The sequence below is a fragment of the Panthera onca genome, chromosome X (genome assembly GCF_046562875.1).
Source record: "Panthera onca isolate mPanOnc1 chromosome X, mPanOnc1 haplotype 2, whole genome shotgun sequence".
NCBI classification, from domain to species: domain Eukaryota; kingdom Metazoa; phylum Chordata; class Mammalia; order Carnivora; family Felidae; genus Panthera; species Panthera onca.
The window spans coordinates 109855179-109880222 of record NC_138357.1 but is presented as its reverse complement, the minus strand read 5'-3'; the positions used below and the strand labels follow the sequence as shown (position 1 = coordinate 109880222).

General features: G+C 41.0%; 1 protein-coding gene across 1 annotated transcript in view; it reads right to left on the bottom strand.

Moving 5' to 3' along the window:
* Positions 1-309: 309 nt before the first annotated feature.
* Positions 310-25044, bottom strand: part of APOO (apolipoprotein O) — a 62664-nt gene continuing 37929 nt past the window's right edge. The window contains exons 6-9 of the mRNA XM_081793601.1: positions 20281-20372; positions 16114-16194; positions 5053-5119; positions 310-579 (exon numbers count right to left, since the gene is read on the bottom strand). Of these exons, the coding sequence (XP_081649727.1) occupies positions 5084-5119; positions 16114-16194; positions 20281-20372 (209 nt within the window). The 3' untranslated portion in view covers positions 310-579; positions 5053-5083. The remainder of the gene's footprint in view (positions 580-5052; positions 5120-16113; positions 16195-20280; positions 20373-25044) is intronic.

Below are 25044 nucleotides of genomic sequence, written 5' to 3'. Positions count from 1 at the left end.
GAGACAGGGAGACACAGAATCTGAAGCAGGCTCCAGGCTCTGAACTGTCAGGACAGGGCCCGATGCAGGGCTTGAACTTGGGAACGGTGAGATCATGACCTAGGCCAAAGTCAGACCCTTAAGTTAATGGTTTTCTTAAACACACACACACACACACACACACACACACACACACACACCCATGTGCACACACACATGTATACTCAGAGAGACACGACACAACATGCATATACACCAATATACACCACGCATACCACACACATGGGCACCAGATACGCTTGAACTGTCAATCAATAATATAAAAAAAAAACGCAGAACAATTTTTTTAACTTGGAATTTTAATTATGTATATAAATAGCAACATGAGAATGACGAGCTCTAAGGCTGGACATTATCTCTAGGTGAAAAGATTTCCAATTAGTCCACTTGGAGTATGGTATCACCCAAGATAACAAAGAAGTCTCGTTTAATTTTTCCTGAAGAAGAAAGCCAATTTACTACATTCAGTACTGACTTCTCTGCCATTTTTTCTGTAGAAATACTGGTTTACCGCATGGAGTTTCCAATGTTTACCTATAACTAAAAGAAAAAGAAAACCATAAGTAAACTGCTAAAAAAAAAAAAAGAGAAACTCTAAAACTTTGCTTTTTGAAAATTCATTAGGTTTAAATTGAGAAGCCATATCAAATATTTACATTACTCATTACCATCATATGACCGTGAGGATCATAATGAGCCAGAGAAAACTATAATTATTTCCATTTTACAGATGCATAAGCTACGAATCAGAAAGGTTTTGTGTTTCTTCCAAACTACATTCAGATTCTCCACTGGCTGTGTACCTGAGCACAATGAAACAGATGGATGGATAAATGAATAAAGATTAAATGCCTAAGTGGTACAGCACACACATCTCTCCCCTTCTGAAAAACCAAACGATTACATTTCCGCCCACGTGATGAAGGAGAGCATGATTCTATCACTGTTGTTCTGACGTGTACCTTTCTTTACATCACCCCATTGTTCTCTTCTGGAGTGGAAGATACATCCTCCAAAGACACACCAAAGACCAAGCCAATTCTTCTCCAGATTGCTTCTTTTCCTAATATGTAATGAATCTACTTAGCAATTTTGGGTTTATAAATATTTTAGAGATATAAATATATCTTTTAGATATAAATATATCTTTTAATATAAAACCAAAAATTCTTAAGTTAAACATGTAACCCTCTAGCTTACCTTTTCTATCTCAGTTTATTCATGTGTTTTGGACTTGTCTAAGAATTCAATACATTTACTGCACTGTCAGAACTACAAACTGAGGTGCCTGGATGGCTCAGTCGGTTAAGCATCCGACTTTGACTCAGGTCATGATCTCACAGTTTGTGAGTTTGAGAGCCCCGCATCAGGCTCGGACTCTGGAGTAGGCTTTGGATTCTGTGTCTCCCTCTCTCTCAGCCCCTCCCCTGCTCGTGCTCTGTCTCTCTCTCTCTCTCTCTCTCTCTCTCAAAATTAGATAAACATTTTAAAAAATTAAAAAAAAAAAGAACTACAAACTGGGAACAACCTATATTGATAAGGATTCAATAGGCCATGGTAGTCCATACTAGGAAATTAGTAAGCAGCTAAGAGGAGGAATGAGAAAGAAAGATCTCTAAGTACTAAGAGAAAAATATGTACATAACATATTAAGCGAAACAAGGCAAGTTATCTCATTTGTTCAACACAGCTAAACACAGCACTGTCTATGAAGTATTCTTACCAAAAGTGAATGTAAATCTGATTAAGCCTTCAGATTTATCGTTTTATGGGAAATGCAGAGAAGAGCAGAACCAACAGATAAACAGAACGACACTAAATGGATGCACTCAGCCACAGCCAGGATGTGGGATCCTCTAAAGGATAAATAGGTCTGTTTCTCAAAAAATGAATGGCAAGGGGAAAATGAAGGAGAAGGCACTATTATAGTTTAAAGGGGACTTCAGGGACCTATCAGTCAAATGTAATGGGGAAATGTTGTTTGGATCCTGATTCAAACCAAACAAATGCAAAAAGATAATCGGAGAGATCTGCATACTACCTGAATATGAGATGATATTAACAAATTAGTGTTAATTTCTTTAGGTGTGATGATAAAATTGTGATGTTTTCCCTCATGGAGGTTTCAGTGTACTCGCAAAACAGTACAAGGAATATAAGCGCATTGTGTCAAAAAACCAAAAGCAGGTATGGATGTGCACACATCTACACACAGAGAAAAAAGTCTGGAACGGTATGCCAAACTATTTACAGAAATTATCTCTGGGAAAGGAACAGAGGTCAAGACAAAGTTTAAAAATATTTATCTAGTTTCTTTACAACAAATAGGCACCACTTTTATAATTGAAAAAAAACATCTCCAATAGAGATGTAAAAAAATAAAGAATGAAATCAAGGTTGTATGTACAGTAAGCTGAACTATGGCCCAGAATATCTGGGAAAGATGAAATAGATATTTAGGTAGTTTCCCGGTATTTCAAGTCTCATTGTCCCTGCAGAGAAACATAATTATATTCAATGTAAAGTCTCTGGAGGGCATAGGTGGCTTCCTGGCCATTCACACTCCAGTCTCTCTTCCAACGGCAGGTCCATCCGATGCACCTTCAGGGCCGCTCCCCAGAGAGGCTGATTCTAGGGTGGGGTGGGGCTTAGGCCTCTGCCTTTTAACAAGCTCCTGCAGTCATTTGTTCGTATAACAAAATTTGAGAAGTACGGCTTGGGGTTACTATATGAAGGACCGAGATGTGAAAGAGGATCTGGGTTTGTTCTTTGTGACCCCCAAGGCAGAATCAGGACCATTGCATAAGAGTTACAAAAGGACATATTTTTGCTTAGTATAACAAACAGCTTCCTAAAAATCCGAACTGTCCAAAGATGGCTGCCCTGAGGGATGAGCTGCCTATCAGTGGAGATGAAAAGTTAGAACACGCAGGGCTACAGGGTATTTATGCTTGAGGCTGGCTGGGGGGCCAGATGACTTCTCTCAAATTCTAAGATCTTATGACTCTCTGTGTCTCCAAAACTATGCAGACAGCCTGAGAAAGAAAAACCTCAGGCTGAGGGCTTTTGTGGATTGTAAATAGCAGCCACGATTTATAATCAATGTAGCAGTGATTTTTTTAAAAAAAGATATAAAAGAAAATTCATATTCACTGCAGCCAGTTTTAAAATACAGAAAGTTAGGGGCACCTGGATGGCTCAGTCGGTTAAGGGCCGACTTTGGCTCAGGTCATAATCTTACGGTTTGTGGGTCCTAGCCCAGTGTTGGGCTCTGTGCTGACAGCTCAGCACAGATTCTGCTTCAGATTCTGTGTCTCCCTCTCTGCTCCTCCCCAGCTTGTGCTCTGTCTCTCCCTCTCAAAAATAAATAAAAACATTAAAAAAATTTTTTAAATATAGAAAGTTATATAGAAGAAAATCTATAGGGGCGCCTGGGTGGCTCAGTCAGTTGAGAGTCCAATTCTTTTTTTTTTTTAACGTTTATTTATTTTTGAGACAGAGAGAGACAGAGCACGAACGGGGGAGGGTCAGAGAGAGGGAGACACAGAATCCGAAACAGGCTCCAGGCTCTGAGCTGTCAGCACAGAGCCCGACACGGGGCTCGAACTCCGGACCGCGAGATCATGACCTGAGCCGAAGTCGGCCGCTTAACCGACTGAGCCACCCAGGCGCCCCAAGAGTCCAATTCTTGATACTGGCTCAGGTTGTGATCACTGATCTCGCAGTTGTGAGATGAAGCCCTGCCTTGGGCACCTTACTGAGCGTGGAGCCTGCTTGGGATTCTCTATTTCCCTCTCTCTCTCTGCCCCTTCCCTGCTCACACACGCTCTCAAAATAAATAAACTTAAAAAAAAGAAGAAGAAAAGGTATAAAAAACATCCATAATTCTACTATCCCAAGATATATACTTAATTTTTTTGTTGTATTTCCTGGTCTTTATCCTTTCTAAAAGTGTATTATGCTATTTTTTTTCCATTTAACAAGTTTCCATGCAATTAAATATTACTGAAACATAACAACATTCCTCTTTATGGATATACCAGAATGAAGTCCCTTTTGTTTTTAAAAAAAATTTTTTTAACGTTTATTTATTTTTGAGAGAGAGAGAGACAGAGCGTGAGCAGGGGAGGGGCAGAGAGAGAGGGAGACACAGAATCCAAAGCAGGCTCCAGGCTCTGAGCTGTCAGCCCAGAGCCCAACACGGGGCTTGAACTCACAAACTGCGAGATCATGACCTGAGCCTAAGTTGGATGCTTAACTGACTGAGCCACCCAGGCATCCCTGAAGTCACTTTTTATAGCTGAGTATTTAGACTATCTGCAAACTCAGTATGATCTTATCAGGAGATTGCAAGTGCTATCATATAATTTTTAATACATAAAAAAGTAATATTAATATAACTAATGTTTTGTACTTAGCTGGTACTCATGAGTAAATGCTGACCAAATGAATGAAAATAAACAGCGAATTGAGTATAAGACCAGAAGAAATCACACTGATTTTTCTGGCTTCATTTGGCATCCTAATTTTCTCCAGCTTCAGGTTACTCAATCTTTAAAGAAAAAATAATTATACCTATGATTTCCCAATGGCACTTATAATATCTCTATATAATCTTGAGTTTCTCTACAACCATCATGCATTCAACAAATGTTTATATAATGACTATTATATGAATACAAGGGTGCCTACCATAGTAAAGTGTTATTTGAGAAAACATAAAGCTAAGAAATAATGGCACTTTTCAACTGTTTGAAATAGTTTTGTAGTTTTGTAGCCAAATACCAACTGTCAAGTTCTAGCTTGCCCAAAAACCCAGATACTTCTCAGGAATGAACACATAAGTGAAGGCACCAAAGCCCACAATTAAAGACAGAAGAAAACAACACCCTGACCTCTATGTACCTACATGAAGTTGAAACCGCTATAATTGATTACATTAAATTATGGACAAGTCATTTCAGCTGGTGCTAACAATGGTGAAAAGAACTACAGAGTTCCCTTGTTCTTTACCTGATTAAAATGGGCAGAGCCATGGAGCAGTCTACTTATTCCCAGGTGAATTCTTCACATTTCCTGGCTTATGAAACAAAAAGTAAGAACATTAATACAGTTTAAAAAGAAACAATAAAACGTTTAAAACAAGAGTGGAATGTCTCAAAGTGCTCATCTTCAGTATCTGGCTGAATACAACATGAAATATTATTATAAGGCAACATGACCCATTTCTGAGTTAACTGAAGCAATTGCTAGGGCTCCCTGAGGGCCCTGCTGTAATAAATTGCTATTAATCCTCAGCACAGAGAGTCAGCCAAACGGCTGATTCTATAAAATATCAAATCAAGAGTGAAACGAGTTCTTTACTACTTCATGCCACCATCATTGTTAAAGAATAAAGTAAAATAAAATAAAATAAAATAAAATAAAATAAAATAAAATAAAATAAAATAAAATAAAATAAAGAATAAGGCTATTCTTCTCTGTGTATCATCACCATAGGGGTCAAATCACACAACATGTTTACTGAGAAAGAGGTTATAATTGGACCACACCCATTCTGCCTGGCCACCATCTGGGAACGTATAATTAGGTCACGTCAACCACCAGAAGTGATGGAGGAAAGTTTCTAGTAGGAAATGTTCATGTGCTAAATGTTTAAGGCTTTCCTTTCTTTCCTATATGTTTTCAACACTTTAACTGTGAAAACATGTTAATAAGAACTGATGTCCATCAAGGAGCAGAGCTCTCTTGAGATGGCAACCTGAAGACAGCAGGCTACAGGTGAGGAGGTGATGGGGCTGGGGTTCTGTGGTCTAGACTTGGTGCAGATTCTGATGGTAGCCTTCTTGTAGTTAGCCAGGAGAAAGGAGGAACACAGACCTAACCCCGTTATTTCAGAGCATGGCTTCTAGGCAACTCCAGGCTTACTGGAGTGGTTGAAAACTGGTCTCTAAGCACGGTGATCATACATCCTGGCTTGCCCAAGCCATACTAGTTTATACCCACTGTCCCAGCATAATTAACGGTACCCCCTTTCACTCTCAAGTGTATGATCCTGACTTGGATGATAAATTATACAGTTACCCTATATACAAATCACATCCACTTGACAATGGAGTTGTGGGAAACAAGGCCCTATGTATTGCTTGGTGGATCATCATACAAAAACCATGTCTACTTGTTGCTCCAAACAGAGCTCTATAGGACTCAGTACTGTGTACCTTACTCTATTCCTCAAGAGGCACGCTAACACACACACACACACACACACACACACACACAGAGGCCTTCTTGCTGTTGCTCTTCCAATCTGCCAAGCTCTTTCCCAGGATGAGAACTTCATAAATGTATCCCTTGACCTAGACTGGTCTATCCCAATTTCTGCCTGGCTAAATGCTATTCATCCTTCAGATCAAGGCTTTCCCTTGTCACCTGCCCTTCCATTTAGATGAGAACCTTTTATTCACATTCATAGCACCCATGTGCTTCCTAATTTGTATAATTCTTTCATTCATGTTTGAATCATTCACTAATATATAAGCTTCGTGGGGTCACAATATCCCTAGGACCTCCTAGCACACAGTATTCAAACATTTGTTGAATAAACAAATGAAATGCAGTAGAACCTAGCAATCTGATGAGGGTAAAAAAAAAAAGTTTGGGTATGTAATTAATGAAGAACAAAAAGAGACTTAAAAAAAAGAGGCTTATGAAGCTAAGTACGATAACCATGTCCAGCAATTGGGTCTGTCATAAAAACCAAAGAGTTCTCTACCTAGTTAAATATATTTTAGGTCTGAATTACCTTAACCTAATGCTCGCCAAGTACTTGTAGTGATAGTCTTATACATTCTACTATCTATATTCACCAACATCTCAATCTCAAAAATCTAAGATGCTAAATACATAAGCTTTTTTATCTTTTGGACATTAAGAAAAGGAGCACATAAAATATTCTTCTAGTTGAGGAAAACAACTCTGTTGCTAGGAAATTTTTCTTGTTTGGTTACGTATCACTTACAGTGTAACAAAACATGACTAAAGAAATATTGAGGCCTTCCACCCTATCACAAATCAGACCTCTCTTGGCAGTAACTGCCATGATCTCAGAAAAAAACAACATGCTGACTTCAAAAGACAGATTGTGATTTAGCACAAGCCAGAAATTAAATTTGTTTTTGCATTTTCAGACAACTGTATTTGAAATATTTTATAACTCATTCTCCTTATGAGTTAATTTTAATACCTATCAGGTTTCAATATTTTTTAAAGTAATTAATACATTTTATTTAAGACAACATATCTAAAATACTATCATTTCATCATATAATCAACACAAAAATGAGATAGTTTACGATCTTTTTATTTGTACCATGTCTTCTAAATTTGCTGTGAATTTCTATTCACAGCACACGCCTCAATTCAGACCAGCTATATTTCAAGTACTCAATAGCTAGTGGCTGCCATATTGGACAATATAGGGCTAGAGGAATAAACTAAATAGCACTGTGATGGTTAGTTTTATGTGTCAACTTGGCTAGGCTACAGAAGAAAATTTTCTTACCACATCCATGAACATGGATGTTAATTTCTATTACCAAAATCAAAACATTTATTTTAATCAAAACATGCATTGCTAATTAGTATGCACTGCCATGTGAAAAGAGATTTCCAGATAAACCTCGAGGGTACAGCAGCCCACTGAAATGTCTGAGCCCCTCGTCAGTTGATTATTTTGATCAATTACTTAACTTCCCCAAATGCAGTTTCCTCATTTGTAAAATGGGGATAATAATAGAACCTGCCTCACAGACTCTTTGTGCATAAAGAGTTTAGTACCCAGGGCCAAGCTCACAGCAAGTGCTCAATAATCATTACCTATCCTATGTAAAAGGTCACTTAGAGGAAATAAAAGGTAAGGATAAATGACCTGTTAAAGACTCCAGTGACATTCCAGTTCACTGGATATGGTATAGGCAAAATCATGCCTCCCCCAAACATGTCTGCATCCTAATCCTAGAAACTGTGACTGCTACTTTCCACAGCAAAGGAGAATTAACATGGCATTGGGATTCAGGCTGCTAATCAGCTGACCTTTCAATGGGGAGATTATTTTGGATTATCACATGGGTTCCTATAGTCAAAGAAGGAGGCAGGAGACAGGGTCAGAGAAATGGAACGTGAAAAGGACTCAACTTGCAGTTGGTTGGCTTTGAAAATGGAGGAGGAGGGCTGTGAGCCACAGAAAGCTGCAGCCTCTAGAAGCTAGGAACAGCCCTCAGCTGGCAGCCAGCAAAACAGATCTTGATCCTACAACCCCAAGGAACTGAAGTGAATTCTGTCAACAACCTGAATGAAGGAGGAGATGGATTCTCCCCTGGAGCCGCCAGACTTCTGACCTATGGAGTCTAAGATAATGTAAATCTGTATTACTTTGAGCCAATTTGTGGTCATTGGTTGTGGCAGGAATAGGAAACCAAAACACTGGTGGGGGGGGGGGTCTCTTGGCTAATGCACATAAGCCCAATGGTTCCATTTTCCATCAAGAGATACTATCTTCTCAAGCAGAAGCAAAAATGTGCAGTGTCACATGACATCTATCATGGCTAGCATGTGCTAGAGTTATTTGATGGGTTTCTGACATGGATAAATTCATTTAGTCCTCAAAATGGTACCATGAAATACTACTCCCATTTCCCAGAGTGCCGCAGCTATTTCCCAAGGTTCCAAGGTAACCTTGTAAGAGGCAGGGCGGGGCGGGGTGGGGCGGGGCAGGGCGGAGCCTGGAGTGCCTACTCCAGAGTCCACTTTCTTGGCCATCAGGCTATGCTGCATTCTGCCTTGTCCACCTTTCTGATACCAAGGTGTTACGCCTTTCAATAAAAGGAGATGCTCCCCACCACCCAGTATTTCCAACTTTTTATTTTGCTAAGTAATGAAGCTTAAAAAAAAAAAAGAAAAATCAGTGCCTGGTACTTTTATTTCTTAGAATTTTTAATAGCAAAAGCTAAAGAAGGCACAAAATCAGAACAAATTTAGCTTTATGGAAAACCCACCATATTGCCCTTATTTTTATTTTTATTTTATTGTGTTGAGGACACTTAACATGAGATTTACTCTCCTGACAAATTTTTAAGTGTCTGATACGGTACTGTTGACTATAAGCACTATGTTGTAGAGCAGATCCCTAGAACATATTCATCGTGGGTGACTGAGACGTTATAGCCGTTGAAGAGTGACCCCCCCATTTCCCTTCCCCCCCGGCCTCTGGCAACCACCATTCTGCTCTCTGGTCCTACGAGTCTATTTTAGATACTTCATATAAGTTGAATCATGCAGTATTTCTCCGTTAGTGATAGAAATATCCAAGAGGATCATTTTGAAACCACGTAACTTACTCAGAGCAAGACTTGAGTGTGCTTAGCAAGCTAAGGAATTTGGAATGGAGGAAGAGAAAGCAGGGCATATTTACTCAGGGTGGTGGTTGCTGCTTCCCTTTCATTTTCCTGCTGAGCCAGCAGGGGACTGAACACAACTATTAAAAGCCCAGTTCAGAAGTTCTGCTCAGTTTTCACATTAGTAACAGGTTTATATTTCTTCATGTATTTTCCTGCCCTTTAACGAATTATGAAGATTTTACTTTTTAGTTATTGTTGGCCTTTAACAGTCATTCTACAATTCCTTCATAGTAACTTGTTACATCTTTTTAGAAACCCAGTGAAAACTAAACATGCCATTTGCCGAGACACACTGCTGTGTTTGGCTAATTAGAGAAGAACTCCAAAAGGGCCATCTGTGGGCCTGGGGCCTCGCACCCATGACTGGCTTCCATCTCGGACACTCAGACGTTGGGCTGATACTAATCTGAAAGGGTTTCATATTAGCAATGGACAATCAGCAAATAGTTGCAGGCTTTTATTAAGCTCCTAGATTCAAAGAGTGAAAACCACAATGGGAAAAAAAAGTCAATAAAACCAACTATATTAAGAACTTCTGATGCTCAAAAGACACCTGAACTGAAAGGACAAGCCTCAAACTAGGAGAAGACATCTGCAAACATGTGACCAAAAACATTAGCATCTAGGAAAAAAATAAAGAACCCTTATAAATCATTAAGAAAGGAACAAATCAGTCATACAATAAATGGCCAAAAGACATGAGTAGGTGTTTCAAGAAGAAGAAACCAATAAACGTGAAAAGATGCTCAACCTCATTAGTGATCAAGGAAATGTACATTAAAACTACAACCAGAAATTCTGAGGAGCGCCTGGGTGGCTCAGTCAGCTAAGTGTCTGACTCCTGATTTCAGGTCAAGTCATGATCTCACGGTTTGGTTCATGAGTTCTAGCCTTGCGCCAGGCTCTGTGCTGACAGTGTAGCCTGTTTGGGATTCTCGGTCTCACGGTCTCTCTGCCCCTCCTGCACTCACTCTCTCTCAAAAATAAACAAACAATGGGCTAAATGGGAGATGGGCATCAAGAAGGGCACTTGTTGGGATGAACACTGGGTGTTATATGTAAGTGATGAATCACTAAATTCTATCCCTGAAATCATTATTATGCTATACGTTAACGAACTTGGATTTAAATTTAAAAAAGGAAAAAAGAAATAAAATAAACAAACATTTAAAAAAAAAGAAATTCTGAGATGATTCTGACATGCCAGATATCAAGGAAACTATCACAGACTACTTGGGGCTCATGTCAAAAGCGCTCAAAGCCAACTTCTACTAGCCAGAGGGATGATTTGAATTTTAATAAGGAATAAGAATTACAAAACATTCAAATCAAAAATGTATAAAGCAATAAATTTATGATGATATTAAAAAAATTAACTGGTCACTGTATGTTAGCCAACTTGACAATACATTATATTTAAAAAAAACCCCAACTAACTGGTGACCTTCTGAGGATGAGTGGGAACCAATTCATTATTTTGAAAATTGGAAACATAACAAAAAATGAAGCATTTGTCCTGTCTTTCCTATAACTGGGTAACTAAATGGTAGATGAGGGAAGTGGTTCTTTATTTAAGTATTCCAGCTAATATGTGAAAAATGACATGGCAGAGGTAGAATATAGCCATTTTCTAACCCCCAGTGAATCAAAGGGTCTCGGCATTGCTAACACCAAAACAGCAAAGCAAAAACTAGACTTATGTGCCTACATAGACCTACAGCCTTGCCAACAGGTTCAAACACGAACCTCATCAAGCAATCATCTGGATCCAGCTGCCAATCTGCAGGAAGTGCAGAGAAGACAGGAACATGGTCAACTGCACCTTATGTGTGACATCAGCAAAGCTTAAACCAATGGAAACTCTCTAGGTCCAATATGCCAAGTTCTTTTAAGTTTACTTATTTGAGAGAGAGAGAGAGAGAGAGAGAGAGAGAGAGAACAAGTGGGGGAGGGACACAGAGAGAGAGGGAGAGAGAATCCCAAGCAGGCTCTCAACTGTTAACGCAGAGCCCGATGTGGGGCTCAAACCCATGAACCGTGAGATCAGGACCTAAGCCAAAGTCATATGCTTAACCAACTAAGCCACTCAGGCACCCCCTGCCAGGTTCTTTTAATAGATATGTTGTTAGGAAAATAAAAAGGTGGAAGGGGAACCTGTAGATTTAAAGTGATTTAAAAAGAGGGGGGGAAAAAGACTTAAAAGGGTTTATATAAAGTCAGAAACACTAACAGGCAAAACTAAAGTGACAAGGTGATAAAACCACAAAGGAAGATAAGGAAGTTATTACTCTAAAAGGGTACTAGGTAATTTTGGATGGAGGGAGAGGACTGTAACTGGAGTGGGCTACATGGAGGGGGTTCTGGGGTGGTTGGTAAAGTTCTTTTTTTTTTTTTTGTTCTTACATGATGGTCACAAGGGTGTTTGCCTTATACTAATTCACTAAGCTGTAAGAAATGAATTGAGCACCTTGAATCTGGCGCCTTAGACCACTCGGCCATCCTGACACCCTATAAGAAATGAACTGAAAAGTTGTTGCAAGAACACACATTATTGGGGCAACCAGGGAAACCTGAATATGGACTGCATAACTAGGTAGTATTTATGTAAATATTTATGTACCTTTCCTCAGTGTGATAATGATATTGTGATTATATTAGTGAATGCTCATGTTATTTGGAAATACATGCTGAATTAGGTATGAGTGGCAAGGGCAATGATAACTACAACCAACTCTCAAATAGTTCAGAAAAAGAAAATATAGGCATGTGTGAGTGCCTACACACATGCAAAGTAAGAGGCAAAGCAAATGTAGCAAAATGCTAATTGCTAAATCTAAACCAAGGGTAGAGTCATTGTATACTGTTTTTGCAACTGTTCTGTAGTTTTGAAATTTTTTAAAATAAAATTGGAGAATAAAGCAACACACACACACACACACACACACACACACACACACACACACACCCCAGAGTGAAGAACTATTTTAAAGCTACCACAGTGGCAACCGCTTTGTAAGACTACTTGGTATCATCTAGTAAAATGGATGTGCAGACCCTATGAACCAAGAAAGCTCTGAATAAACCATGACACATGTACAAAAATGTTCAGAGCTATGTGTGAAACGATATACTGAAAACCACCAAACTAGTCATCAACATAGGTATTTTCCCCCAAAGGAATATTCTACAGCAGTGAAAATGAATAAACTATAGCTATATATGGCCCGTAATAAGGGGACAAAACAAGTTACAAAAGAGTACATATAGTTAAGACTCCATCTAGATATACTCTTTATATTTATTTGTATGTATATTTGATATCTTTATATTTTAAAGGCAAAAAACAGACAAGTTCAACTACAGTGTTTTATGAAAAACAGGGAATGTGGGGCGCCTGGGTGGCTCAGTCGGTTAAGCGTCCGACTTCGGCTCAGGTCACAATCTCGCGGTCCGTGAGTTCGAGCCCCGCGTCAGGCTCTGGGCTGATGGCTCAGAGCCTGGAGCCTGTTTCGGATTCTGTGTCTCCCTCTCTCTGCCCCTCCCCCATTCATGCTCTGTCTCTCTCTGTCTCAAAAATAAATAAATGTTAAAAAAAAATTAAAAAAAAAAGGAAATGAAAAACAAAATTCTGGAGAGTAGTTCCTTCTGGGGAGACAGGGCAGGACATGGAGGGCATGGAGAACTTGGAAGACATGGGCAATTTCCTATCTTTTAAAAGGTAGATGGATGGTTGGTATATATGTGGTCATTATACTGTTGGATTTTAAACTCTGTGTGCATGTCTGTAAACAGAGTTTATTTATTTTTCCAAAGATTTTTTTTAAGGTAATCTCTATACCCAATGTGGTGCTCGAACTCACCACCCCGAGATCAAGAGTTGCATGCTCAAATGAGCCAGCCAGGTGTCCCTGTAAAGAGAGTTTAAAATCCAACAGATACTGTCAATCTCAAAAAAAAAAAAAAAAAAAAAAAAAAACCCAAAAACAAAAAACAACACCCTAGACCACACTAGGATGATAATATTATTTCTGGACACACCCGTCGTTTCTGCACAGTTCTGACAGAGAGTTTATTTTAGCTGAAGCAGATAAATTTCTCTTAACTGACCAAAGACAATGACAAAACTGAAAGACCACCTGATCTAAACTTTACTGGTCGAAGACTCAGTGCAAACACTTAGTATTAATTCCTAAAAGGCAAAAGGGATGTAGGAGAGCAGAAAAATACCACAGACTTATTTAGGGTCTTTGAGAGTAAGACAGCTCCATGGCAAATAATATAATGGAGAACTGGGCCATCCATCATTAATACCACTGAAGATTGCAGGGCCCTGTTTGAAATACAATGTCCACAAATTTCTTTGACTAGTTGAGTATCACAAGCACATCAGATTCTGTCTCTATCTCTCTCTGCCCCTCCCCTGCTCTCACTGTGTCTCTCTCTCAAAAATAAAATAAAAACATAAAAAAAAACACAAAAAGAATCACAAGCACGTACATTTGTGAGATCACTACAGGGATAACTAAGCACAACCATGCATAAGACTACATCTAATTGAGACTGCTAATTTCAAGCCTGACTTGAAAACCAATTTCCAAATAAGCTAAGGAATAAACAAACAAAAAACTCAATCATAAAGTGTGCCCCAGGTCCCTTCAAAGAGACAGTCCCTGAGCCCCAAAGGATTCCTCTTCCAGAGTAGCTTAAATCTTTGCTCTCAGCAATAAAACAAAAACGACCAAAAGCCACAAAATCCAAGAAGGAGGGTGAAGAGCAATCAATGAAAAACAATGGCATTTCACTATCAAACAGTTCCCGAAATCTAAGTATATCAAATTTTGATTAGAGCCTTCTGTTCTTCATCTACAATTGGTGTTAAATGTTGAGTCAACATCAATTTTATTACCTTCTACTGAGAAAAGACAACCATCAGGAAAATTAGGCTTTCAGAGTAAACAAATGGAAGAACATTACATTCTCAAGGACTCTGGAGAGGGCAAGGGCACAGAAGACCAGAGGTAAAAAGGCAGACCAGCCATGAGCTAATTACACATCTTTACTATCTCACTCCCCAAAGACTCGCATATAAATGTGAGTAGTGTTAACATCTAATGTTTTCAAATTACCATAAAATGCTGGCCTGTTTGACTTGCATTCCAGCCACAGTCCCGTTGTTTCTGCCCTGGGCTGGATTCTAGAGCAGAAAAAGCTCTTTCCAAGCTAGCGGCTCTGTGGGGATCCCCTCCTCGGCTTTCATCTGCAGTGAGTCTGGGCTGCCAACGGGCACCTCAAGTGAGCACTCGGAGGCTCCCAGGAGACACCCCCCCCCCCAATGGCTTCAGTTCACGTGTATCTGTGCTAACACCACAGTGACCACTTGGAACGGAGGATGAGTTTCATTTTCCACCTTTCTTTCTAGGGCTGTGTATAGCTTACCTGACATTCTATTTCCTTTCCCATATAAAACTCAGTGTGGACTTAAGGAATTCTTTAAACAGGAAAGCAAGCTTCCAAAAAAAATATCAGAGGAATGAAAACAAAACTAAGAGTGTTTATTCTTTAAAGGGAATTGCCAAAAGGCACTTGATATTAATACAGGACTTCCTAGCCAAAGCTAGCTTGAACAGGCTCAATAGAGACTAATTCCTGTAGATAACACTAATACAAAAATAAGTCTTAAGATTTCATTGGAAGATGATTTATGTAAACAACGAGAAGGGCTTATAATTTATTCTATAATGTTACATCCAAGTTCCAGTTCAAAATTCTGGATTTCAATTTGGAGATAGTTCTTCATATTTTCAAAGAGTTTTTTTATTTGAGATGAGAGAAGTCAAAAAGAACATTCTTCAATCTATAATGTAGAAGGTCTATTAACGTAAGAACCCTAGTTCTTCCTTCTTGCGCAATGCCTCCAAGTGCTTGGAGGAAACACCATGCCTTGTTCTATACCCGTTCTTCATTATCAGAGTAGAGTGTTCCAGCAAACATGGGCAACATTCAGTCAGCTATGTAGCTGCAAGAAGAGACGAAAGACGACACCTTACAATTACACAACCTCCTTCCTCTTCCGCTTATCCACCCATGAGTCAGCACAGAGAATTTGGTCTGTAGCTGGAGGCTGATCCCCACTACGCCACAGCTCATGCCCTGAACTGGGCCAAGAAGGCTAGGGGATGAAGGGATACAGTCCTGCTCAGGGAAAGGAGGGGGCCTATAACAAGTGAAATAGCAAGAGGAGGAGCCTTGTTTGGTTAGTTGTTTTTTGCCTGGGAGCACAGTATGTTCCCTTTGAATGCAGTTTTGATAAAACTTTCAGATAATACGCTACACTTTGAGCACATTATAAATATGATAGAGTGGAAATTATGATCTAAGACTGCAGTGGAATGCATTTTATGGTCACCACTTATTCAGCCCTGCTGATAATAGCCGGATGCACGGAGATTTTTATTGCTCTCCAACAAAGGCCACCAAAAGAGAATCTGAGCTAGAAGCAAAATGAAAACAAACAGTAGAAGCAAGAGCAGGCACCAAGGTTATCAAGAATTTTACAAAATCCTAGAAAACCATATATTTACACCAAAAGGAAGATAATGAAAAAGATCTTTCTCACCTTTTGAAAGTTCTCCTTCCACAAATCTTCTACGACTATGTATCCTCGTAAACCCCAGTCATATAATTTCTCCCCGCTGACCTTGAAACAAAATATAAAAGATCCATTGCTATTCCATACATGACTGGTTAGAACCAGAATCTTCCATTTTCCTTTTTACTCTTTTCAAAAGAGCTGTATTTAAGCATATGACGACCCCAGAAGTCTTTGGACATACACATTAAAACTGTGCAACATAAGCAAATAAAACGAGTAAGAATTGTAGCATAAGAAGAAAACATAGTTTGGTTGTGCAGTTATTGTTTAAAATAATTTGCCATAAATTACAGGCGTATAAGGACAAAAATGTAGGAGGTCAGCTGCTGGTATATGAAATTCCTGAAAGTGAGACACAGAAAGAAGGCTTCTGCCTATCTCATCTAGTGCATCATGGCCAACCAAGTCACATTGGCCCAGCTGAAAATCACTCATTCATTGTAGGGGCTGAGGTAAAAAATAGGTGAGCCCAATGAAAGATGTTCGTAGTTCTTCCAGGTCACCCAAAACAAAAGGCTTCAAGTTTCTATAGGGATTTTGCCTCTTGATCCAAGATCCCTTCTACAACATCCTGAGAGGTAGGTCCCAGGGTCAGAAAATACTTTGGGGCCAAGGAACTCACTACTTAATATGATATTGTAATAGCATGGCACCACACTATCAGCGTGGAGTTCGATGTGGGGTTTGAACTCATCAACTGTGAGATCATGACCTGGGCCGAAACCGAGAGTCAGACACTCAAATGACTGAGACACTCAGATGCCCCTAGTATTGAGTTTTCTTTTTTGTTTTTAAATGTTTTTATTTATTTTTGAGAGACAGAGAGAGACAGAGCGTGAGCAGGGGAGGGGCAGAGAGAGAGGGAGACACAGAATCCGAAGCAGGCTCCAGGCTCTGGGCTGTCAGCACAGAGCCCGATGCGGGGCTCAAACCCACAAACCGTGAGATCATGACCTGAGCCTAAGTCAGAGGCTTAACCAACTGAGCCACCCAGGCGCCCCTAGTATTGAGTTTTCTTTAAAAAATGCTTCTAGTGGGGCACCTGGCTGGCTCAGTCAGTAGAGGGTATGACTCTTGACCTCAGGGTTGTGAGTTCGAGCCCTATGTGGGGTGTGGAGCCTACTTAAAAAATATGCTTCTAGGAATTTGCATTCATTGGTCCTATACATATGATGTTGATTACTCTTCCACGTGAAATTTCTTCTTCAAATTTCTGAAAGCAGTTATTATTCCCTTTCTAATTGTTATAATCATTGATCTACGTATAGCATTTTAGTTTACAAAGTACTTTCACATGAATTATCTCTATTCTAAATAATAGCCCTGTGCAGTAAATAGGCAAAGATTTTAAGGAAATATTCAGAGGCCAAGTGACTTGTCTAACTAAGGTCACAGTGTTAGGAAATCCAGTGGTTTTACTAGCTGGTTTCTTATAACTTAGAGTCTTCTAGTTCTTCTAATTGTTCTTAAAATATATGATACTCTCAGACCCATCGAGCATTTACCATGTATATAACACAATTCTTGGTGTTTTAAATTTCTGAGAGGAAAACAAGATTTGCCATTTAAAAAGGGTTTTATTACAGTACTTCTACCCAAATGCTACTGAACAAAAAACGTGAGCAATTAAGTGGCTGGTCCAAGGTCAGGGTATTCATACACAAACTTTAAACTGTGAAAGCGGAATTAAATGACATTAAAACTGTTACAGAAGATCTCTTTCAATCACTGGTGTCTCTTTTTGTTTTATTATAGCCAAATATATGTACAATTTACCATTTTAACCATTAAAAACCATCACCATTATCCATTTCCAGAACTTTCTCATCACCTCAAACAGATCACTAATGTTTTATATCTAGTGAAAATAAAGTCAATGGTTTTGTTCTGGCTTACTCTAAGCACAAAATAAAAGACAAAACTCCTTCCCACTGACTTTAAAAATAAATTAGAATACAACTCATATTTTCATTCCACTATCTTGGCTGTGAATACAAAAGATCTTTTGCAACATATGCTGTGGCACCTAAGATAAAAAAGGCCTCTACTCAGGGGGAAGCCACATATGCTTCTCAACCAGCAGCCAAGCCTACTGTCCAGACCCTATCCATTTACTGTTGAAACCACAAGAGACTGAGATGATGTATGATTGTTTTTGTGACACAGGGCAGGCAGACATAATTCACTGTTCCTGAGCTGGAGCTGAAGCAGGCAGAGGGATGTTAACTGTCTGCCTCCAGGACTGCTATAAACAATGTCAAGCCCATGCTGTAACGATCTTACTGGGGGCACTTGGGTGGCGCAGGTCATGATCTCACAGTTCATGAGTTCAAGCCCTACATCGAGCTTGTTGCTGTCAGCACAGAGCCTGCTTTGGATCCTCTGTACCCCTCTCTCTGCCCTTCCCCGACGTGCACTCTCTCAAAAATAAAAACATTTAAAAAAAGAGAGATCTTATTGGCATCTGCTCCTAAAGCCACCAATTTCTCATAGCCGGAGGCACTGGCCTCCCACCTACAACTGCAGCACAATCCAGGAATCCAGACTCAGTCCTGTCATGAAGACTACTCCAGAACCTCAACGTCAGATCAGTCTGGCTCAGAGCCCCGAGAGCCCAAATGTAATGACCGTACTGCTGCTCCTCCTGGGACTAAGTCTCCACGTGATAGGGCACCTCTAGCAACTGGGTCCCCGTCTCCATATGCTGTCGAGGAGTTGAAAACCTACAGCCTGTCTTGTTCTTTCCAGTTTTCCAAGAGACTCTATGTCTAGAGTTCCACTAAGTCCAGACACTACCACCCTGAGGAAGTCCAGTCTACATCGGTGGTTCTCAAACATCTCGGACATTCAAATCCCCTGGAGGGCTTGCTAAAACACAGGTGGCTGGCCCTAACACTCAGAGTGTCTGAGTCAGTCTGTCAGGGTTGGGGCCAAGAATGTACATTTCTTTTTTTAAGTTTATTTTGGAGAGAGAGAGAGAGCAAGTGTGGAAGGTGCAGAGAGAGAGGGAGACCGAGGATCTGAAGCAGGCACCATGCTGATAGCACAGAGCCCGATGCAGGGCCTGAACTCACAAACCATGAGATCATGACCTGACCCAAAGATGGACGTTTAACCGACTGGGCCACCCAGGCGCCCCGGGAATGTGTATTTCTAACGAGCCAGGTGATTCTGATGCTGATGGTCTAGGAATCACACTTTGCAAGTGGCTAGTCTAGCTGTTATAGACTGAATTGTGTCCCTGAAAATTCATGCTGAAGTCCTAACCCACAATGTGACTGTATGTGGAGACAGGGCCTGTAATTAAGGTTAAATGAGGTAATAAGAGTAGGGCTCTAATCCAATATGAACGGTGTTATTATAAGACAAATTATAAGACACACTGTGAAATGGTGGCCATCTGCAAGCCAAGGAGAGAGGATCTAGGAGAAGCCAATCCTACCAACACCTTGATCTTGGACTTCCAGCCTCCAGAACAGTGAGAAAATAAGTTTCTGTTGTTCAAGCCCTCCAGTCTATGGTATGTTGTTATGGGACCTTGAGAAGACTAAAACGTAGCTTTACCCATCTCGCCTGCCACTCTGTTCTCCTACTTGACAGGATGCCACCAAGCTGAGGCCTGAAGGGAAAGAAAGAAGCAGCCAACTGAGAGCCCCGGGAAGGGCACTCCCAGCAGAAGGGACTGCCTTGCTTGAAGCCTCCAGCAAGGCAAGGGAGGATGGCACCAGGACCAGGAAGAGGGTGCGGGGGGCCAGAGCACAGGCTTATGCCTGCAGCTCCAAGGAGGACAGGCTGTGACCAGACACATCCAAATGGAGAATGACCCGTAACTATCAGCTTTGGAGTCTGAGTCTTTAGACTTCCATGTAACTATGCCAAGAAAAGTTATCCTCATTTTCTTTGACTAATATTCAAATGAGTGTGCATTCTCTGAACACTGACGTGATTGGAAGGAGGGCCAGAACTGAGGCATGTAGTGGAGAAAAACATTTAAATTGGTGGTAGTTCATCTTGTGTGCAAAGAAATTTTAGCCTACTGCTATAAAAGCTGCAAAATAAGAAAATTAAGCAATAAACCTAAACAAACATAAGCAAGAATAAAGCACACCCCAGCTTACTGGGCCTACTTACCTGGACAAACACGATGGCTTGTTGTGGATAATAAAGAGAGGCAGCTAATCCCATGAACCCAGGGGGATACACCAACTTCTTTATTTTTGAACCTATTAAATAAAAAGTTGTAGATACCATCAGATGAGTCATTATCCTTACCATCACAATTTGCCCTGGATATCTAACACTGAATATGACTTCTTTTCTTTGGTCCTACATTAACAGAGAATGTGCCCCAAAATGTCATATGCACTGGAGAGAACCACACATTTTCATAGCTCTACTGAGATATAATTCACACAACTCACCCATTTAAAGTGTATATTCAATGGCTTCTGATGTATTCACAGAGATGTGCAGCCCATCACTACAATCAATTCTAGAATATTTTCATCACCCCCAAAATAAACCCCATATCCATTAGCAGTCACTCTCCATATTCCCCTATTATCCCCATCCCTAGGGAAGCACTAATGTACTTTCTGTCTCTACATGTTTGCTTACTCTGGACATTTCACATAAATGCAGCTATAATATGTGGTCCTCTGTGACTGGCTTCTTTCATCTGCACAATGTTTTCAAGAAAACCACCGCTTCTAAGGAAGCAGAAACAAAGACTGATCTGAAAAGCAGCACACAGCACTTTGGTTTCTAAGGTTTATGTTCTTTTACAGTAAACTGGCTTCTTATTAAGTACCGAACACAACTACTGCCTTCCTCTTCTTTCTAATGCTCCATGAAAATAACGGTAAAAGAATAAAATACAGATAATAAATCCACAACAAAAAGGAAATGTGTGGAGGGGCCACTGGGAGATAAGAAGTGTCATCTAATTTTCCAGAAATGGTGGGCGAACAGAAGCAAGAGGACACACGGCTGTGAAGTCCTGAGGAGGCGCTGCAGTGAAGGGAGCAGAGTGTCCCCTGCAGCCCAGACATGGCAGGTCCTGTGAAGGATGGAGAAGGCAGCCAAGCATCAAGATGCGGGGGGTGGGGGGTCGGGAGAGATGGGGCAGGGGGATGGGGGGATTTCGGACAGACACAAAGGCGAGTCCTGTGCACAGCCTAGGTGACTCTCTCCTTCCTCCGTGCCATCTTAGTGCAAAACTGCCTGTGGCCAGCCTAACCAGGCAGACTTTCAGAAAGGTGGAGAAGTATCTCTAAAGGAATGCCATGAGTTTCCTGCTGAGAACCAAGATAGCTCGTGTGCGTGCACATGACAGTTTGTGCCCAAGAGTAGAGCCCTCCTCAGGTGGGCCCTGGGTGGAGGCACCCTACATAGAGAGGCAGTTCCCTTCCAGCTCACCCTGAGGTAGAACTTGCTGGCCAGCAAGCCTCATCTATACACTAAAAGTTCTTGTTTTTATTTTTTACATTTTTAAAAATTTATTTTTGAGAGAGAGAGCGAGCGAGCGAGCACAAGTTGGGGAGGGGCAGACAGAGAGGAAGACACAGAATCCAAAGCAGGCTCCAGGCTCCGAGCTGTCAGCACAGAGCCCGATGTGGGGCTTGAACTCACAAACCGCGAGATCATGACCTGAGCTGAAGTTAGACACTTAACCAACTGAGCCACCCAGGTACCCCTACCCTAAAAGTTCTTAATAGCATTTCAATCACCTTGCTCTTAAACATGACTGTACAACCAAGGACCACCAGTCATTTGAGGAAAGCCTGCAACATAAAAGAGGAGATCAAGACAAGCAAGAAGGGGGAAAAAATGACCTGGTAGGAAACAAAAGAACTTAAAAACCAAGCTAAACGTGTTATTAAGTATCACTGAATGAATTTGATAAATTCAACAAGCTACCCCAATTAAAAGAAAAAAGAGTTCTATGAAAAAGAAACATTCAGAGAACAAGAAAGAGGTACTTGGAAATGACAAAAGTAAAAAAAAAATCAAAAGGAGTAAAATAAAATAATAAGATAATAAAAGAGATATTTAGGGTTGTTTAAACAGCTCCACTGCTAATTAATGAGTTCAGGGAGGAAAAAGAATAAGAGTAAAGAGAAACTAATTTTCAGACTTGGAAGAATTTGGAAAGTTTCCCTCCAACAAGGGCTTTTTTGAAAGTGACTTGACCACGTAGTTCAACAACATGGCAAAGAAAACCAAGGAGAAGATGGCATGGAACCCAAAAAAAGGGGGTCAAATCCAAGAAAGCAGGAAGCCATGTCCCAAGACCACAGCTGTGTTGAGCTTCAGTCCAGACTGCAAGACGATGTATGAGAGAGGCCTTCAACTACCTCCATTTTGACCTCAGTCTGCACTTGCCTTTTTTTTTTTTTTTTTTTAAGATTTTGCTTTTAAGTTATCTCTACACCCAACTTGGGGCTTGAACTACAACCCTGAGATTAAGAGTCACATGCTCTACCAATGGAGCCAGCCAGGTGACCCTCAGCCTGCACTTTCTAATTGATTAAATTCCTCTTTCCAGCTTATCTCTTAATTCAGGCAAAAGACTCTGAGCAAAGCATCCTCTGATGGGAATATGGAAGCTACCCCCTTAAGCAATACGGACCCCCCTGAGCCAGCAAGACCCCATGTGACTGACCGCAAGACACCGCCTTGACCCTTACTGACTACCTGCACTTATCCACTGACCTTTGTTCCACATTTCCCTTACGTAAACCTGGAAGCATTTTCAGCACTTTGGAGACAGTCTCTGAGATGCTAGTCTGCTATCTTTCCGGTGTCAGCCTCACTTAAATAAATTCCTTTGTTTCACCACCGTTCATCTCTCTTCCTATGGATTTTGTCAGTGGAGAGTAACTGAACCTGGTGTGTTTATGACCCCCGAAGACAGGCACTCTTGCACCCTTGCGTCCCGGCTACGCGTAGAGCCCTGGGAAAAGGGGAACGGGCAGAATAGAAGCAGCATGCAGAACCGGGAGAAACCTGAGAATGAGGTTAAGAAAACTAGTGGAGAGTGAAACAGGAGAATTCTCTAGAAATGAACTTGGACCTAGAAAGTCTCTGCTGAGAGGCACAGGGTTTTTGACATGGGCCACGGATAGATGCAAGCACAATGTATGTTATTGACACTTATGCAGTAAGAATAACCTAAGTGTTGCTTATTGGTCTGAAACTTTAATTTTTTTTTATGTTTATTTATTACTGAGAGACACAGAGCGTGAGCAGGGGAGGGACAGAGAGAGGGGGGAGACACAGAATCCAAAGCAGGCTCCAGGCTCTGAGCTGTCAGCACAGAGCCCCCAACGCGGGGCTCGAACTCACAAACTGCCAGATCGTAACCTGAGCTGAAGTTGGTTGCCCAACCAACTAAGCCACCCAGGCGCCCCTATTGGTTTGAAACTTTAAAAAGACATGTCTCCAAAGATGGAACTAGGGTCACAGGAGACAAATGTTATTAATATAGACTCTTCTTGGATTGAAAGGACATAATAACTCTAGAAGAGAAAATGCTGTTATATCCCCGGTGTCCCACCTGTAAGCTCGAAGCTTTAAGTTCCCGAGCAGCTCACACAAATGGGGACCAGGTGAAGGGCAGCAAACCTGACATCCAGCCATTTTTCGGTCATCTAGGGAAAACTGGCACGCGGCAGCTCTTGAACCTCTAGCTCCTGATGGGAACCCACAATGAGCTGAGGGCCCCAGAAGTTCATGAAGGAAGCACGATCCCCTGCCTCCGCCCTCGTCTCCGTGCCCAGAGCTCCCAGGAGGCCAGTGGTGTGGGCTGTAACTATCAGCACTGCCAGGGGAAAAGCAATGTCTGCCAAAGCTGAGGGTGCAGGGAGGAGCCACAGAAGGCAATGACAGTGGGCAATGACTGCCTGCCACCCGTGAGTGACCAGGCCAAGTCCACTTCCTCTGAACGATCAACCACTCACCTCTCTTCCGAGAGAGGTGCCTCTTGTCGCCACCAGCCATGGCCATCCTCATCAGCTGAGGCGGACTATCTTAGCAGTTATGCTCAAGAAACCCTATGATATGACCCAGCAGTCCCTCTTCTGGGTATACACCTGAAGGAAATGAAATCGGGAGCCCAAAGAGGTATCTGGGCTCCCATGTTCACTGCAGCATTAGTCACAACAGCCAAGATGTGGAAACAATATGTCAATGGAGGAGTGGGTAAAGAAACTGTGGTAACCATATGAATGGAATATTATTCAGCTTTAAAAAAAAGAGACCCTGTCATTTGCAACAACATGGATGAACCTGGATGACATTATACTATGTAAAATAAACCAAAAAGAGAAAGAACAAAAACTGCATGATCTCACTGATATATGGAATCTTAAAATGTCAAATGCAGGGGCGCCTGGGTGGCTCAGTTGGTTGAGCGTCCGACATCCGCTCAGGTCATGATCTCACAGTTTGTGAGCTCGAGCCCCACATGGGGCTTGCCGCTGTCAGCAAAAAGCCTGCTTCAGATCATACGTTCCCCTCTCTCCTTGTCCCTCCCTGGTTCACACCCTCACTCTCAAAAATACATAAAACATTAAAAAAAAATTTTTTTAAGTCAAATGCATCGAAGCAGACAGCAGAAGGGCGGTTACTAGGAGCAGAAAGGTGGAGGAAATGGGGAGATGTTGGTCACAGGGTACAAAGTTGCAGTTACGTAGAAAGAATAAGTCTAAAGAGTAATGTACGGCATAATGACTATAGTTAATAATATTGAACCTTGGAAATTAACTAACAGAGATTACAGGTGCTTTCATCTCAAGAAAAGGTAATTATGACAGAAGATATATTAATTAGCCTGAATGGAGTAATCATTTCACCATGTAAATCTATCAATGTGTCATGTTGTACACCTTGAAT